The 17,854-nt window shown below is 46.4% G+C and overlaps 1 protein-coding gene across 1 annotated transcript in view; it reads right to left on the bottom strand.

Moving 5' to 3' along the window:
• The window catches only part of LOC112221632 (plexin-B1), a 69,682-nt gene that overhangs the window by 17,851 nt on the left and 33,977 nt on the right, over nt 1-17,854 (bottom strand). The window contains exons 2-33 of the mRNA XM_024383811.2: nt 16,347-16,424; nt 15,119-16,235; nt 14,026-14,208; nt 13,094-13,222; nt 12,707-12,807; nt 12,395-12,530; nt 12,133-12,289; nt 11,886-11,994; nt 11,689-11,794; nt 10,493-11,356; nt 9,887-9,985; nt 9,657-9,779; nt 8,562-8,655; nt 8,296-8,462; nt 8,046-8,197; nt 7,847-7,952; nt 7,602-7,738; nt 7,253-7,429; nt 6,936-7,170; nt 6,353-6,595; nt 6,059-6,235; nt 5,712-5,860; nt 5,492-5,592; nt 5,108-5,325; nt 4,773-4,951; nt 4,572-4,638; nt 4,327-4,473; nt 3,981-4,149; nt 3,647-3,750; nt 3,427-3,511; nt 3,061-3,233; nt 2,777-2,937 (exon numbers count right to left, since the gene is read on the bottom strand). Coding sequence (XP_024239579.1) covers nt 2,777-2,937; nt 3,061-3,233; nt 3,427-3,511; nt 3,647-3,750; nt 3,981-4,149; nt 4,327-4,473; nt 4,572-4,638; nt 4,773-4,951; nt 5,108-5,325; nt 5,492-5,592; nt 5,712-5,860; nt 6,059-6,235; nt 6,353-6,595; nt 6,936-7,170; nt 7,253-7,429; nt 7,602-7,738; nt 7,847-7,952; nt 8,046-8,197; nt 8,296-8,462; nt 8,562-8,655; nt 9,657-9,779; nt 9,887-9,985; nt 10,493-11,356; nt 11,689-11,794; nt 11,886-11,994; nt 12,133-12,289; nt 12,395-12,530; nt 12,707-12,807; nt 13,094-13,222; nt 14,026-14,208; nt 15,119-16,225 — 6,155 coding nt within the window. The 5' untranslated portion in view covers nt 16,226-16,235; nt 16,347-16,424. The remainder of the gene's footprint in view (nt 1-2,776; nt 2,938-3,060; nt 3,234-3,426; nt 3,512-3,646; nt 3,751-3,980; nt 4,150-4,326; nt 4,474-4,571; nt 4,639-4,772; nt 4,952-5,107; nt 5,326-5,491; nt 5,593-5,711; nt 5,861-6,058; nt 6,236-6,352; nt 6,596-6,935; nt 7,171-7,252; nt 7,430-7,601; nt 7,739-7,846; nt 7,953-8,045; nt 8,198-8,295; nt 8,463-8,561; nt 8,656-9,656; nt 9,780-9,886; nt 9,986-10,492; nt 11,357-11,688; nt 11,795-11,885; nt 11,995-12,132; nt 12,290-12,394; nt 12,531-12,706; nt 12,808-13,093; nt 13,223-14,025; nt 14,209-15,118; nt 16,236-16,346; nt 16,425-17,854) is intronic.

Raw genomic sequence — 17,854 nt, 5'->3', positions numbered from 1 at the left:
GTAGGCCTAGCCTATAGAAAGCTAGTGTTCATCAAAACTCATCAAAACTTTTCTCACACAATTGCTTAGCATACCCTATAGAAATGTTGCACAACATGGCTTAACACTTGTACAAAACATTAGGAACATCTGCTCTTTCCATGACAGACTGACCAGGTGAATACTATGATCCTTTATTAAATTGTTAAATCCACTTCAAATCAGTGTAGATGAAGGGGAGGAGACAGGTTAAATAATTATTTTTAAGCCTTGAGACAAGGATTGTGTGTGTGCCAGGGTGAATGCAAGTGCCTTTGAACGGGGTATGGTAGTTTCCCTTCTGTATCAAGAATGGTCCACCACCCAAAGGACATTCAGCCAACTTTAGACATTCAGCCAACACAGACACAACTGTGGAAAGAATACGAGTCAACATGGGCCAGCATCCCTGTGGAACACTTGACACCTTGTAATCCATGCCCCGACAAAGAGGTTTCTGAGGGAAAAAGGGAGTGCAACTCAATATTCCGAAGGTGTTCCTAAAGTTTTAGGATTTCTTAAAATCCTCTTTAACCTGTTTCCTCCCCTTCAGCTACACTGACTGAAGTGGATTTAACAGGTGACATCAATAAGGGATCATAGCTTTCACCTGAATTTACCTGGTCAGTCTATGGCATGGAAATAATATTTTGCCCACTCAATGCATTTCATTCCATGCATCTACCAGCTATGAGGAGCTGATTCTGGCTGAGCAACAAGTGATCCTATTCCGCTCAAACTCTGAATGCCAGGGTGCTCATGAAATGTTTGATTTTTGATCGCATTTGCATTGATGTCAGAGTGATTCGAGGGACAATAGAGCTCTGAGTACCAGGCCATTAGCAAGTTTGGTAGGCTACTAATGACCATCAGCGGCATCAGAGCACAGTTTTGGAAAAGCCTAGTTGCTGTGACTCAACGGTCACGTGAAATTTGACTGCGGTCAAGACTCGTGACTGCTGGTGTTGCGATAATACGGTCACCGTAACAGCCCTAGGTGTCCCCGCAGTGTGTGACAACGCCAGACACTGCTGCTCATGTGATCATAATCATTATTTTTGTGATCATGGTAGATGTCCCTCCTAATAAAAATGTCCCCCCATCCTGCTGATTTGAGTTGAGCTGCTGGACAGTATTTGCAACACTTGGATGAGAAAGTGAACTTGCCATTTCCAAAAGGTTTAGCTCAGTGGGGAATTGGGGATGAGCTGATAGGTGCCAGGGTTTCATTAAATTAAATAAACTATAGGCATAACACTTTTCATTGCACATTTAGGCCTAATGAAACTGAACCATTTGGTGATGTTAAACTTCAAATTCACTGGCACAATGTAGAATAGCCATACTCATTGATAGCTTATACTTTAAAATGCTTTTGGTGAATTTACGAGGTATTGCAAGACAAGACATTGCGAGATAGATTACCAAGATAGCCTAGGCGGCAGGTAGCCTAGTTGTTAGAGCTTTGGGCCAGTAACCGAAAGGTTGCTAGATCAAATCCCCGATCTGTTGTTCTGCCCCTGACCAAGGCAGTTAACCCATTGTTCCTAGGCCGTCATTGTAAATAAGAATTTGTTCTTAACTGACTTGCCTAGTTAAATAAAGGTTAACTAAAATATTCCAACTGCCTCTTGCTCTCCCTCGCTGGCTTGCCTTTGTTTCTCTTCGCTATGAAATATGCCAGTGTCTGTTGCATGTAGAAGAGCCTACTTACTAATTGATAGCCCCTACTTTCATGAACTTTTGAGACATTGCATGCCAAGAAATTGAGAGATTCAACTTTTGATTACTGATGCTATGCATGATTTTGACTGTCTGCCTGGTGGCCGACCTTGCCTACCTATGCCCCTCCCCTGGCTCTACCATGAATACCATGAATGATATAAGAGTTTGTGTTCTTGGAAGTAGCTTATGGCAACTACTCAGACTGTTGCAAAAAAACTGAATCTTAGGATTCGAGGAAAATGGGAGCCAACAGGAAAGGAGTCGAGGAAGCAATTACTTTGGAGTCGAATCTCCACCACTATCCCTTCATTCTTCTTACAATATCATATCCAGATCAGAAGGTTTAAGATGGTACACTACTAGATCATGTGTGTTGTGTTTTTTTGCTATGAGCTAAAGGGGTTTAAGAGGGTACACTAGGCCTAAGCTTTGCCACTGCAGAGCGAGTCCCCATGAGTACCACAAATTACTACATTTTTGGTCACTTTACCCGAAAAATGGTGGGACACAGACCATCATGATGATACATTTTAAACAACTACCATACTTTCATGGTTCACATACTGCTAGTACAAAAACATGGCTTTTTTCGTTGTACTACCACAGTACATTTTTGTTCCATGGTAGTACAATGAAAAACAATACTTTGGTACCATCATGTTTTTTTGTTCACTACCATGGCAGGCAAATACCATGGTTACTGGTGAAAATACCATTGTAATTTCCTGCCATGGAGTTGACCAGAAAACAATGATAGAACCATGGATTTTTTTTATTGCACTACCATGGTACATTTTGGTAAGGGCCAGACATTCCTAGCAAAATTCTTGCTTGAGAAATAGTTTTGTTAAAAAGCTATTTTTACCCATTTCAATGGAAATCAATTACAGTAAGGTACTTAATTGCTACCCAGAAGTGATTTGATAGATATAAAAACGAGCCCAGGTCTGTATTGGTTACTGTAATTACAAAGGACAGGAAACACTTGTGTTCAAAAGCAAATGAGCCAGTAGTAGTAGTAGTACCGAGTTACCTGTTAGTCTTCCAGATGTGGATGGTCTCAGGGTCTGTAATGTTGTGCTGCAGAGCCTGCTCATCCAGCAGGTCAAAGAAGTACTTGACAGCCATGGGAACTGGCTGGTTAGTGCTCAGGATCACTATGAACAAGTCATCCACAAACTTCTGCAGTGTGCCCTGGGAGAGAAAGTAGGAAGATATGGGGATAAATATATGCACAAGTGTAAATATTACACATAGCGTTTGTGTGTGTGTGACTGCTTGTTTGTTGCATTGTGTTGTGCCTGTGCATTCTGGCACCTTCATGGAGAGTAGGCGTGTGAGGTAGATCTCGGGGATGGCCTTGGCTCTCTCTCTCTCCCTCTCTCTCAGACTGCCACGCCTGTGTTTGGGCAGGTCTGGCTCCTCATTGGCTTTCACCAGGTGCCAGAGCTTCACACCTCCCTCGTCCCCATCGTCCAACATGGGCGTCTCTGATAGAGGGACACACACGGTCAGACATCTCGGATATAGTCTAGGTACAGTGTATAAGGAAACAGTTATATCTTTATGTTTCAAATGCAGCTCTTGTGCATTGTCCAAATTTGGTAGCAATATTGTATGGATGCTGAACAATATCCTATGACCATGCTGCACGTATGTGCCATAGATTAGTTGAGACTCAACTCTCTCCAGGAAAGTAGTCATGGTTGTCATTGTGTATGTGCTTGGAGTTCCGGGGTACCAGTGCAACAGTGGCTCCATCCGGAACCTGCAGACCATTTGTAAAATCATTAAATCAAATTAACAAAGTAAACAAAAAAATAAATACTTCACAGTCATGTAGTTAGTCATTCTAGTTAAAGGAGATAGGGATGGATGGGATGTGTGGCCTGCCATTTCTGACCTTGTAGTGCTGCAGGGTGTTGAGGCGTTTCCAGGAACCCTGCACCACCGACGTCAAGTCCTCGTCTGACAGGATCAGGTGACCTGCCATGCCCGCACGCCACTCTGATCAAGGACACGATACAAAAGATTAGCTATCAAAAAAGTTGATTATAACTGATGACCAAGGAAGGATTCTGTTGGCTTTGTCAATTCTAGGTTTCAGGTTTATAGTATGCCCATTAACTTGGATAAATGTTCTTTGGCTTCATTTCTACCTGGCATGCCAGGATGGACAAAGATGTCACCTTTTCAGATTAAACAGTGAATGACAGAGAGCTGTAGTGGAGGCTCACCCAGGTGGAGAGAGTCTGTGTGGGGCCTCTGGGAGAAGGACATGCCCTTCCATGCCTGTTCCAGGACCTTCTCCTTCACCTGGGTTATGGTGTCACAGTCCAGCACCTTGGCAGGAGCGGTCTGGGGCACACCACCGTTGCCTGTCGCTGGCATGAGGACATTCAGCGTCTGGAAGGTTAATGGTAGTTAATTAAATCACTACACAAAAAAACATGACTACTTCACAATGTTGCACAGCTCTTTTACTCCAGCCCCTGCTTTATAATGATAAACAAAACCTGAATGTAGATGTGTATTTATGGTAAAAGGGACATCAGGGTTTGTGTGTGCTGTGTGTGCTCTCACCAAGGTTTTGTACTCTATGTCCTCGCGGAGCAGCCTGTTGTCGTTGAGTGTATACTTGGCCTTTCCTGTCACGGCGTCCACCGGTCCCTTGTCCACCTGGTGTTTAATGGCTCTAAACAGCATGTAGAAGGACTCCCCTGCAGTGTCCTAATAACACAGCACAGATGGGACATGTTTCTTTAAATGCCTCTTTAATGAGGAGACACAGGGGGGTGAATGGGGAAAGAGCAGGCTGAGCTACTCACCCTCAGGAAGGTGAACAGACAAATGGACATCCAGTTGGTCAGGAGCTTCTCGACCACCGATTCAGTTCTGAAACAGAACATGTTCCACGTGAATGTGTCCAACACGGATAGGAAAACCACAAGAGACTTTAAAAAAGACACAGGAAGAAGCCTGCCATTACCCAAGACTGATGAGAACATATACTGATCAGCGCCCCTCACCTTCGGAGCATGAGTTTGGGATTCTTGGCCACGTACTGCACCACCAGGTCGTTTAGCAGAGTCTTGAGGATGTCAGTGAAGTACTCCAGCTTCCCATGCAGGGCCACGGTGAGCAGGGAGGCCACGTAGGCCCGGTCCCGAGGGGAGAAGGTCCGCTGCACCTCCAGGGTGTGGATGAACTGGGAGAGAGTGGCACAAAGGGGTCAAAACAGTGACACAGTGAAAGTGAAGCATAACGTGCATGCGTTACATATTACCGCTGACGTTTTATAGTCTGAATGGTATTGAGAGGTACGGTAGGTCAAGTTCACTTCTTCAGAGTTGGTTAAGGTTACCTTGGTGAGGAATAGTTTGCTGTTGAGGAGGTTGGACAGTTGAACCAGTCCCTGCTCCACCGTCTGTCTACGGCACTCCGGCACGTCCAAATCTCGCCTCAGTGGCGACTCCCGGTGGCCAGGAAAGAAAATGCGCTCTGCATACGCCTTGTAGTCCAGGAAGGGAATACCAGAACCCACCAGGTCACTTGAACAGTCCATCATCTCAGTCATTAGGTCTACAGAGGGAGGAAAATAGACCACATTGAGATCGTGAGAATCCTTTCAGCAAAATCATATATAACCTACACCTGAAAAACCTTACTTATTTGAAGCCACTAGGTTTTTGTGGTATAAGATGCGGTTTTGTGAACTTATGTAAAAGCTTATGGCACTTTCTCTCACCTGTGAACTCTTTCTTGCAGCGGTCCCTCACACTGGTCTCCAGATTCTCTAGCTGAATCTGGACCTTCTTGTAGTCCCTCACGGCCTGTTTGCTTTTCCTCCTGACAGAGATGCATACGGACAGACAGAAAAGCTCACATCCAGTATACTGTACCAAGCATTACTTTGAACAGATGAAATGGTGTATACTTGGCAAAGTAGAGTGACTGTTGGCACCCACCTATATATGAGCACTATGATGACAACGATGAGAGCTACGATGGAAGCCCCCACCCCTACGCCCACCTGGGCCTCCAGGGGGAAGGTGGACTGGCCTTGGGTGTCATACTGCACTCTACCCAGGGAGAAGTTCAGGTTCCCCATCTGGACCTGGGACAAGACAGCAATTGATTTTAGAGTGGAAGGATTAGATTCAACGTTGAAGTGTTTTACACTTGTCATCCCTACAACCACCACAACTAAATAATATTCAGAATTACACAGATTTGACCAAACTTATTCACAAAAGACATGTGCCCTCTTTGATTTCCAATTCCAATAGTGGTGACGCAAGGAGTGAAGACGTACAGTGAACTCGGGGAGAGAATCCATGCCCTCCTGCTTCTTGCTGGCCATCACAGAGGGCTGCTGGGATGGAGGCTCACAGTAGAGGTGGTTATGGGTCAAGGTTTTCACAGAGCATACTCCTTCCCCAATCAGAGCCACCACCTCCTCCTTAAAGATGGCCAGGTCCAGGTTCTCCCCCTAGATCATAACAATAACGATATTGGAGAAAGCCAACTGGACAGGAAACAGACAACACTCACAGGTTCTGAAAAACTGTTGGGGAAACTGTTATGGTAGCAGAAATGGGACAGAGACCTCCACAGAGATGATGCTGCCAGGTTTGTGGTGGTAGGGTTTGCTAGGGTCATTCTGGTTCAGTGGGTACAGTTTGGGGTTGAGCTCGTAGCTGAAAGCTCCACTGCCCACAGAGTTGAAGTCAAAGTGCAGGTTATCCAGTAGGAAGTCCACCTTGACCCGAGCATGGTGGGCCTCCATCCCCACGGCAGGCGTAGGGCACAGCATCAGAGAGGAGCTGCTCACAGCACAACTCGTCTCAAACTGGAGAGCAAGAGATGAGAGGCGTATTTATAGATATTTATTGAAAGCAATAGCAGTGATTGATTCTCAACTTTACCTTTAAAAAGGTGATACATCACACTACGTGATCAAAGAAAAGAGAGCCTATCCCCCAAACTAAGCCAGTAGACATCTGAACACCATGTTAGAGGACTCAAAATACATTTCAGTTGAATAGAATAATAATAAATAAGCCATTTAGCAGAATGCTTTTATCCAAAGCAACTTAGTCATGTTTTACGTAAGGGTGGTCCCGGGAATCGAACCCACTATCCTGGCATTGCAAGCACCATGCTCTACCAACAGAGGACCACCAGTTTACCTTTTTTACCACACAGAGTGCGTCTTCAAGACAGTCTGGCTCAGGAACTATCCGTCTTTGCCTCTTGAGTGGGATTTCTGTGCGTCTCACTCTACTCTCTCCATCTCTGCTGCTCCTCCTCATCCTCCTCTTCTTCCTTGGAGAAAGGGACTCCAGAGGACTAAGGGTCACTCGGATTCGGGGCTCCTGCACTACATCTAGGTTTTGCCCAGACACACGGATCATTCTTCCACCACTGGACACACAGAGAGAAGAAGAATTTATTACATGAATGAAAAAATATGGAAATTCATTGCGAGTGACATTGTGACACCCACCTGAGGAAGCTTTTTGAGGGTGCAGCCATGGTTATGTTAGGATCTGAGGTGTAATGATAGATGGCTCCCTGTAGATGGCGTTCTGCTCTACCAAACCGGACCGTGATTCCATGCTCTCCAGTTCTGTTGCTGCCCCCTGTCATACATGTAATCTGGTCATCCACGACCTCAGAGGAGCTAAAAAATAATTAATTTAAAAGATATCACAACTGCTGCTACAGAAAGGTACAGGACTTTATTAAGGACATTCACAAATTATGTATGAATTCTCATATGCAGTGCTGACTCCACTTGCTTTACAGTGGTTGATCTGGTGACTTTGAATGTAAGAGATGCGTAAGAGACTTACATGAGGCATGAGACTCCTCCAATAAGCACGCTGACCTCACTGGGGTGTCCAGTCTTCAGGCTCTGGCCCATTATGGTCAATTCTGAGCCCCCGGCCTTGGGCCCCTTCTGAGGGGCTATCCCCATCAAAGCCGGGTCCTGAGGGCAAGAGGAAGGGCATTAAGAATACATTATCAGACTGAGGGCAAGTGTCCATTTGGCTAGAGCAAGATTTTAGTAGAGTATAATAATGTCTGTTATAGATACCTGGAAGCTGAACCTTTGACTGGAGAGTCCAAGCCCTCCTCCTCTCACCTCGACTGAGGCCTGACCACTCTTCTCTCCCCCACTGGCTGTGGTCTCACACACAATCCTAGAGGGGAAATGGAGGTTCTCATTCTGAATGCAGATACAACTAGAGCTGCAGAAGATGGAAATAAACGTTGTTGCACGAGAAGAACATTACCTTGAGGAGATCTCATATCTGCTGTTGATGACCGTGCAGGGGACACCAGCTATAGTGACAGAGTTCTGGATGTCTTCAGCTTTCTGTCCAAGATTGGAGCCTGAGATGGTCACCACAGTACCACCTTCTACTGGTCCAGAGATGGGATCCATCTGCAACACACAGTCACGGAGAAGTTAAAAAACGAGTCCATGTCACTGTCTGAAGACACGTCAACCATAAAAAGACAAGGACGCAAATCAAGCCTCACTAAGTGGATGACGGGTGCTGGGCAGGACTGCTTGATTTCGCCAGCGCAGGAGTCCCGGTAACTGCATTTGGAGCGAGCTCCCCCACACCACGCACAGCCGTACTTCTGATCAGCTGTACGACACCGGCTGCAGTCTGACCGGCCCACAGAGCAGTTAAACAACGTCACTGGAACAGAGAGGATACCGGGAGTCAACAACACCGCATAATCTGAAGAAGAGATAATCTCAATGAGATCTACATCAGTAGCTCTCTTGTATAACCTACCATGAAGGTCGTCCGCACTATCAATCTGAAAGGTGTTTCTCCTCCTCACATTGATCACGGCGTTGTACTCCTCCACAAAGGCAGTATAGGCGTACTGCAACATGACAGAAATAAGGTAGTCTTAGCAGTGACCACAATCACAGATGCCCACATACAGTGCCGTGAAAAAAAGGTACTTTTTCTGATTTTCTCAATTTTTGATACTGAACGTTATCCGATCTACAACTAAAACCTAATATTAGGTAAAGGGAACCTGAATTTACAAAAAAAAAATCATAATTGGACTCAAGTTCGCCAAAAAGCACTTGAATGATCAAGACTCTTGGAAGAATTTTCTAAAGACAGGGGAGTCAAAAGTATAACTTTTTAGACGACATGGGTCCCCTCATGCCTGGCGGAAACAAAACACTGCATTCTACAGTAAGAACCTTATACCACCGGTCAAGCATGTTTTGCTGCCTCAGGACCTAGACGACTTGCCTTAATAGAAGGAATTTTGTATTCTGTACGGTATCAGAGAATTTTACAGGAGAATGTCAGGCCATCCTTCTGTGAGCTGAAGCACAGCTGGGTCATGCAGCAAGACAATGATCCAAAACACACAATCAAGTCTACATGAAAATGGCTAAAAAGCAGCACATTTTAAGTTTTGGAATGGCCTAGACAAAGTCCTGACCTAATCCCGAGAGTGGGCCAAAATTCCTCCACCATGACTGATCAACAACTACAGGAAGCGTTTGGTTGGAGTCATTGCAGCTAAAGGTGGCACACCCAGTTATTGAGTGTAAGAGGGCAATTACTTTTTCACAAAAAGGTATTGGTGTTGCATAACTGTTTATAAAATATGTATGCAATTATAATTTGTTCACTCAGGTTCCCTTTATATAATATTAGGTTTTGGTTGAAGATGATAACATTCAGTATACAAAAAATATGCAAAAGTTGAGAAGATTTTAAAGCGGGCAAATACTTTTTCCACAGCACTATAGTTGGAATATCACTTCAAAAAAACATGAAACACCATGCAGACAAACGCTGTTCAAATTAACAGCACTGTTGCAATACCACATAGGCTGATGTTGTATGAAGACTGACCTGGTGTAGCTGGCAGGTGATGAAGTAGAGAGAGGGCTGGGTGTCGTCTGGCTCCACGTACGCGTCGACCACCACTGACCGCCCTTCGATGGTCAGCACACACTCATAGTCCAGATCCTCATCCTGAACACACACACACACACACACACACACACCACGTTTTACACACCACGCATCTTGGGTAAAGTAAACCATCAGCCATTTGGGTTTTGCAAGCATTTCTCACACACCTGGAAGAGGTGAAGGTGGCGTCCCACCAGAGTGATCTTCCGCTCCACATTAACAGGAACAAGAGAGGAGCCCTGGACCTTCTCCACACACGGGCAGTCCTGATCATATTATAAGACATACGTTACAGGACACACACACATGGGACATTTAACATCAAACAATACACCAGCTTACATTTTCAGGTGAGGTCTTACCAATTTCAAATCATTAAACTAGACTGACTGTGTGAACAATTCAGCAAATCCCACACCAAAATGTAGCTCTGCAGTCTAAAAGTTTATTATATGCGACTGAAGTGAAGAACAAAAACACTGACAAAGCGTAAAACAAAAAAACAGCAGGTTTAGTTCAAACTGAAGACAGCCATTTTTGATGGTTTGATCTCCAAAGTATTGACAGTTGACCACTTCAATGACACTCAAAACATAAAACGTAATGGCGATGCAATGTTTGCACACATCAGACATAAGTAAGAGGGTAGGAATTTCGGATCAAATTAAGAGTAACCTATTTTACACGATGCCAATGCAACTGCACTTATCCGATTCAGTGCATGTGTTGTACTGGGTGCATCAGCTAGACTGCCACTGAAAGACCCCACTCACCGGCAGATCAATTTCAGAGGAGTCAGACTGGTAGTCTGCTGAAGAGTCAGGGTCAGGTGTGAGGGTAAAGGATTGAGAAGGCTGGTTTGGGTCATCATCTCCAGAGGGCACTGTGGCAGAGGATGTTGGAGGGTTCATCTCTGACTCTCCCTCTCCCTTCTCCCATTCCTTTGTCCAGGGGGGTGAGTCTGTACCTTCAGAGGGGGCCAGGTGGACTTCATCCCCATCAGAGCCAGTGGGCAGGTCCATTAACAGGGGGACTTCATCCCCGTCAGAGCCAGTGGGCAGGTCCATTGACAGGGGGACTTCATCCCCGTCAGAGCCAGTGGGCAGGTCCATTAACAGGGGGACACCACTAGCAGTGGTTGATGTGGTGTCAGAGGAGGGCTCTGGCACAGTGTGGTCAGTGTAGGTGAGTCCATTTGTACTACTAGGAGCCTCAGTTTCTGGAGACTCGGGCCAGTCTAGCAGCTCAACCCTAGTGACTGTTGTCTGCTCCGTCTCCCCTGTTCCAGCAGTAGTCCTGGGGAGGCTCCCGTCTCCATCCACTGAGGTCTCTCCAGCGGTGGTCTGTGTCCCTGCCTGCAGAATGGTTGTCACCTCTAGTGTTGCAGTAGTAGCCTGAGTGGCCAGTGTGGTTGAGGGTGTGGTGGTGGCAATGGTTGGTGAGTGGGTGGTGGGGACTGCGGTTGGCTCGGGGGTGGTGGTGGTGGGTGTGGTGGATGGGGGCACAGGTGTGCTGGCCAGGACTGGGGGAGTGGTCCTAATAGATGTCCCTGTGGGTGGGAGTGTTGGAGCAGCCAGGAGAGTTGGAGTTAGAGTGTCAGATTGTTTGGTTGCTGGGGGAGTGAATGTTGGTTTGAACTTGAGATGGTAACACAAATGAGCAGAAAGGGGGAGAGGAGGGAGACGATGGTAAAACAAGAGGAATAGCAAGAAATATGCAAATAAATACATAAAGACTGAAATCACAAAAAAAAACTAACTGTTTACTAAAAAAAAGTACAAATTTAAAACAAAGACAATGGAACACGACAAAACATAAATAGACAGGACACGTACAAACTAACAGTTACCTAGGGGGCAGATACCAGTTTCACTACAAAGCAAACCTGAATACACTGGTTAGTATATATAGTTTGTACCAGCTAGCAGTCCTATAACTGCACTGCCTGATAACCTGCAGGTAGACTTACGTGTTTGTTGTAAATTGTGACTCCCTCATCACAGATTTTATTGGTGCACATGTGCTGGTGAATACACCAGTTACAGCCCCAGCGACTGCTTACACACCCTCTGCACCTGAAAACAGAGAGAAGACCGGAGACAGAGAGGTTAACAGGGGGAGATATACAATTACATTGTGGCTAGAAATGTCAGCCTTTTAACTCACGGCATGAGTCCAGAGAGCTGTTGGACCACACCACAGTCAAAGAAGGTGAACTCCCGAGCAGCCACAGTCACATTGCGGAAGCGAAGGGACAGGGGGATGGTGACTGAGTCTGAGCAGGAGAGAAGTCAGAACATCCCTAAATTACAGTACCCTCCAAAAGGATAGTTAGCTTTGGTGATCATTAAGAAAGAGAAAGAAATCATTAGGCTTTGTAGTGTCAAATTGGACTCACACGGATGTCACTCACCTTCTCCCTGGCCAATGGGAGGCAGCCTGCTGGCGTCGGGAGTAGAGCAGATCACACCAGTGTCTGTGACAGTGGCCAGACGTTCCACATCCTGGTAGAAACAGCTGTATGCTTCGCCTTGCACTAGACTGGGCAATCCCTTCACTGACACAGCAATCTTCGAGAGAGAAGAGAGAGGACAAAAATACATACAGGGTGTCCATTTCTTTTTTCTTTCAAGCTCGAAACAAGTACTGCATCTCCCACTCCTCTCATGTCTTACGTCCGTCTCCTCTCCACGGCTGATGTTATACAGGCTCAGGGATTGGATACCGAGACACTGCTGCTGCTGGTGGTCAAAGCTCCACAGCCACTGGCCCTGCAGAGCCCCCCGACTGCACTGTGAACGCTGGACACACCTGCCATCACAGGGGGAAGTGTGGTTGAGCACAGGAGAGGAACAAGAGAGGAACAAGTGAGAAATGGGTAAGGTGATCATTCATTAATGTTAACATTTGCCTTTGCTCTTCCTATATTTTTGAGCTCTTAACTTAAATTTTCTTTGGTATAGGATAGTCAGTTGGTGCTTCCTCACCTGCCCTCCAGAACACACCAGCCACAGTAAGGGTCTCGGGCTGAAAGACAGGACTGACAGTCCAAGTGATCTCCACACTCTGCCACCGGTCGCTTCTCCACCTGAAAGGTTACCCACATATTTTTCTTAAAAACAGCTGTACTATACAATGAAACCGTAGAGGTGCTATAATTGTGTTCGATCAATTATATATTTTTTCATAGCCCTTGCCCTGAACTACTACCAGTGAACTGCATGGTCAAAAATGCAAAACACACCTGTACAGTACCTACTCTTGATCCTCTTCACTGCATTCCTGCACCAGCTGAAGACCCTAGACTGTATTAGGGGAGTTAAGTATCTAGCTAGCGATGATGTGTTTGAGCGGTGTTGTTCACTCAGACTAACCATTGCGCCGGTCATGACGTAGATGTGCGTCTCCGTCTGGTCCAGCAGGAGGTCACTGCTGATGGGCGAGTTGGGCTGGATGAGCATGGAGGAGTACATCTCCACCCGGCCTCCAGAGCCTAGGAACACCTGGAGAGAAGCAGATGGTTATGGTCAGAAACCATCAACCATTTCCAATTGTGAAGGTTATAAAACTCAGCACATACAGTACATATGAAAACAGAAAAAGAGAAATGAAAAGGCTAAAGAAGTCCTGGCTAGAATGTGTCTAAAAGCAATTTGAAGGTGCATTTGTACTGTCTGCAGGATCATATTGTGAAGAGAACAGTTAATTTGATTGGCAGTCAGTAAATCTAATCTGGAGGATACCAAGACACCTTTGCCTAAGTGATTCATGAGCCCTAGAACTCTCAAATTACCTGAGTTTAATGAGATTAGCATAGATTTTTATGTCAGACTCCATAAGCCTGTGCAGTGATCTCAGTGCTGTAAGCAGGAATCAAATTGCTTGTCAAGTGCAGTTTCTGTCAGCACATCTTAGCGAGCTGACAAAATAAGACACTCGATTTAGAAACCTGCAAGTTGTATCCACACTGTGTGTGTGTGTGTGTGTGTGTGTGTGTGTGTGTGTTCACGCATGCATTTGACGTGTGTGTCTGAATGGTGGTTGTGGAATTTGGTGTGCAGTGATGAGATAATCCCTTTATAATGGGTAACTTCAGTCAGCTGCATACTAAGGGAGCTTTGATCAGGCACCTCAAAGCCCTCTGTTCTCTTCTGTCTGAGAAGGTCTCTCCCACCGGCTCGGACCACAGCTTTAACAAGGCTACCAGACGATATCCAGAGTAGAAGTACGTCTGAAACACTATCTTGATCTAGATCTCAAGTATTAACAAATAAAATGCATCATGACCTACTGTAACTTGGCATACCTTGTGCAAATTCCCTTTAGAGTCTCCTAAAAAGGCAATGGTGTGCCCAGCCCTCATACCAACAGCCACAGCAGTGAGACGGGCAGATGGGCTGTCCAATACTGCCTCAGCTTCCATGGGTACCCTGCTGGCCATTGGACTGGGGGTGTGGTCAGAGCCACAGGGATAAGCCTTTAGGGTGTTCTGGAAGACAGAGAACAAACAAAAACACATCTATCAGAGAACGTTCCATTCACATTATCACAGGAACATGGTTATTCATTTTAAGTCCAACAGTATAACTTTCATTCAGCAATATTTAATGTACAGGTCTTTCACAGTCCAACCAATCCTCTTAGATTTTATAAGAGGATTAAATATTATACTAGGTGGGAAGCATACTAAGAATGCAATCTTGTGCCTTTGCTTTTGCGTAACCCCTTAAAAGCCTACAAATAAGTCTTCAGTCCAACTCCAGTAAATTGGAAAGTCTTGTTACAGGGCTTGTTTACTTCAAAGCAAATTGTTTACCAAATGAACTATGTGTTCCAATCCATCTGTCAGTCTCATTGGACTTCAAAGGGCTCTTACCCATCCGTGTCAGCCTTCATTTACCAGTCTGATAGCTGAGTCGGGACAGTTAGTTTTATTGATCCTAACGATCCCATTAAACCGCTCGTGGCTGCAGGGCAGGCAGGCCTGACGAGCTCCGGGGCTCCAGGCTGGAGGTCACCCCGGGGTCGTAGGCCTGCAGGGCTACTTCCCTCCCCGGCTTCAGGGATCTCTTGGCTCTTTGGCACAGTGCTCATTAAGGCCTTTCATGAATTACAGGCCTTCCTCTCTCTACGGCTGCTCTGAGCGGAGGCTGGATCTACTCCTCTTCCAGACTGCTGAAGCCAATAAGCCATTACAGCAGTGAAGGCAGAGAATAAGTAGGATTTAACTAGATAAGGCATTCCATTGGTAGTAGTCTGATGTTAGGAAAAAAATAGGGCAAATGCTTGGATTTGAGCAGAGGAAACCTACATTGAAATGTGTTTAATACCGATGAAGCAGAGGACTCGGGTGAAAGGTGCATGTATTGTTACAACAGCTGCTCCTCCGAACACCTTACCGTAGGTAAGTTGGCACAGCTGGACTTGACCTCATACTCTATGTAGGCCACCTCGCCTCCTCCCATCACCCGGCCATCCAGTGTGTAGCACAGGTCTCGTGTGGAGTCGATGAGTCTGTCCAGCTCGTCCAGAGGGTACACACACAGAGCGGAGTCCTCGGAGGGCCCGTTGGAAGAGCTGACCCGGGTGGAGAAGACCCCCAGCAGGGTCTCCCCCTCTCTGCCACCCCCCTGACCCACCTGGGCTGCCTGGAGGAGGTTGTAGTTCCTCTCTGGGGAGGAGGTAGAGGAGTGACACACCAGGGGTACCTCTACATAGGAATAGTAGGAGGTGTCATCCAGACACACGCGGGCAGCATACGTACGGTACTCCCGCGACACAGCCTTAATGTCACGGCGATAGAACAAGAAGTACACATGCCCACGGCGAGCAAAAGCGGCAACAAAATGGTGGTCGTACTCCGAGAGCCTTCCCGCCACAGCCAGCTTGGCTGTCTCCTCGTAAGAGAACACAGGCTCGTGGGCCAGGTGGCGTGTGGAGATGGGCGGATGGCTGCTTGTGTAACCACGCCCCACATAGAGCACGGCCCGCTCCCCGCCTCGGGGCCCCACCACCAGCCCCACTGTGGACACCTCCGGGTCGTTGGCCGCCACATACTGGGTATCCACCGGCCTCTCTGTGGAGAACAAGACCTCCTTCACAGAGGTCAGGCTGCGCTTCTGGCAGGTGCCCTGGTGGACGCTACCACAGGTGATGAGCTCCATGGCTGAGGGGTCCACTAGGAGCAGCTTGTTGTGGTTGGAGGTGTGCCGGGCCTGGGGGCAGTTGGCCTCGGTGACAGGGGGAAGACACTCCTTACTATCAGTCACAGGGCCGGTCCTCTCCTCATGCTCCAGACGCAGGCCGTCTAGCCCGTCCAGTTGGAAGAGGTGGTCCCTGGCCCCCACGTAAACCGTGCCCACAGAAGGGTCCGGGTGCAGGACCAGGTGCTCAAAAGAAGTGTCATTTCTGGAGAAGCGTGGATAAGTGCGGACAGCGAGGGTGTATGAGGTGGTGATCAGTAGGAGGATGAGCAGGGCTGAGAACAGAGCCATCCCAAGTGGCATGGCAAATATTCTGCAAACACAAGAATAGTCCAAATAAATAAATACATTTAAAAAAGCTCAACATCAAGTTTGCTATACAAATGCTTACAGTATTAATAGATATCTATACAATATGTCTAACCATGTGTCCGACGATAAGCTCAAGACGCCAGTCTCCTCTTGATCATCCGCAAACATAACCCATTATTGTTCACTACACCTGTAGAGAAAATAAAATATGGAAATATTATTGCAAATGTAATGTTAGCCAATAATCCATCAGGAGATACAACATTGGTTGGATCATGTTCTAGAATCTGCCACCCTGCCACTTATCTACATCACATGAGCCTTAAAGCGATGTTGGGCATTCTGAAATTTAGGACACTTGTCACTCATCACCTCACTACCCCAGCAAATCAGTGGGAGTCCTCTATTACAGCTGCAACCCCTTCAATAATTGAGCAGCTCTTCCCCGTCCTCACCCTCCACCCTGGTGAGAGGTCAAGAATGGCTAAGTGCAGTAGTCCTACAGTACGTGACTGTAGCCAGTGACAAGAGGATGGGGCATAAGAGGGTGAAGAGAGCCCTAGTTGGTGGTCCTGGAGCAGGTGCGTCTGGTGTGCTGCTCTGATACAGTAAGTGTCTCAGTCAGACCCCTCTTTACTTATTCATGGAGGGATAAGAGGTATGTCACTTCATGGACAGTAACTTCCAGGCCCACTGCCACAGGGTAGTCCATGAAAAAGACATGCATAATTCCATGTGCATCATGTTTTATTGAGACAAACCTATGTCCAGAATAGGGGTGCTTTGAGAGATAAGAATAGTATGGGGGAATAAAACACTTTCTAGAGCCATTAGCACTATCTACAACATGTCTATTTGTGGGCCTCTATTCCTGTCACTGTTGTCCTTGATGCTCAGTCTCAGTCTAGATCGATTGGCCTATGATACACAGCTGCACTGTGAGGCCTGGAAACAATGGAGAACACAGCCATGCTACTGGTCTGCAGTCCTCACCAGCTCTTTGAACGGCTGACATCCCATTGTCAATATTTATAGTGCATGGGGACCAATCGTCATGGGAACTTCCTCTTAGTAACTGGAGCAGCAGTATAGGACTGGGAAACCGATAGTCATTCCTTTTATACAAAAAAATAATAAAAGTAGCCTCATTTTTTTATTATTTATTTTACATGCATCACGTTTCCTCTTCCTGATCATGGCTGTAGTGACTTTTCACAAGATTATTCAGCTGAATGTAAGTACTTCTGGAAAAGTAGAGTCTGCCAAATGCCCATATTGTAATTAGTAATGTAGCACTTTGTTACTACTGCTGCTACCACTGTAAAGTGTAGTGGTTGTAATGATAAAACAATAACTTGGGAGGGGGGCTCTGTAACAGGGGCATGCAGAGCCAACAATCTCCAGAGTTCATTGGCCGTGTCTGGAATGCATGGCTCTGCTCTGGTGCAGTCCAAGGAACCTATAAATAACTACTGCTAGGCTATTAGCCTGTCAGCATCACTGGGGGTCTGATCGGGGCTTTACAATTCCACTACACTACAGCCAAGTCCGCTGAGCTCCACATCTCGACGAGACTCCCCTCTATGTTTATCAATCATTGAAAGTGGTTGCTGTGCACGT

The sequence above is a fragment of the Oncorhynchus tshawytscha genome, linkage group LG22 (genome assembly GCF_018296145.1).
Source record: "Oncorhynchus tshawytscha isolate Ot180627B linkage group LG22, Otsh_v2.0, whole genome shotgun sequence".
NCBI lineage: Eukaryota > Metazoa > Chordata > Actinopteri > Salmoniformes > Salmonidae > Oncorhynchus > Oncorhynchus tshawytscha.
The sequence above is the reverse complement of the archived record's forward strand: the minus strand, read 5'-3'. Positions and strand labels throughout refer to the sequence as shown.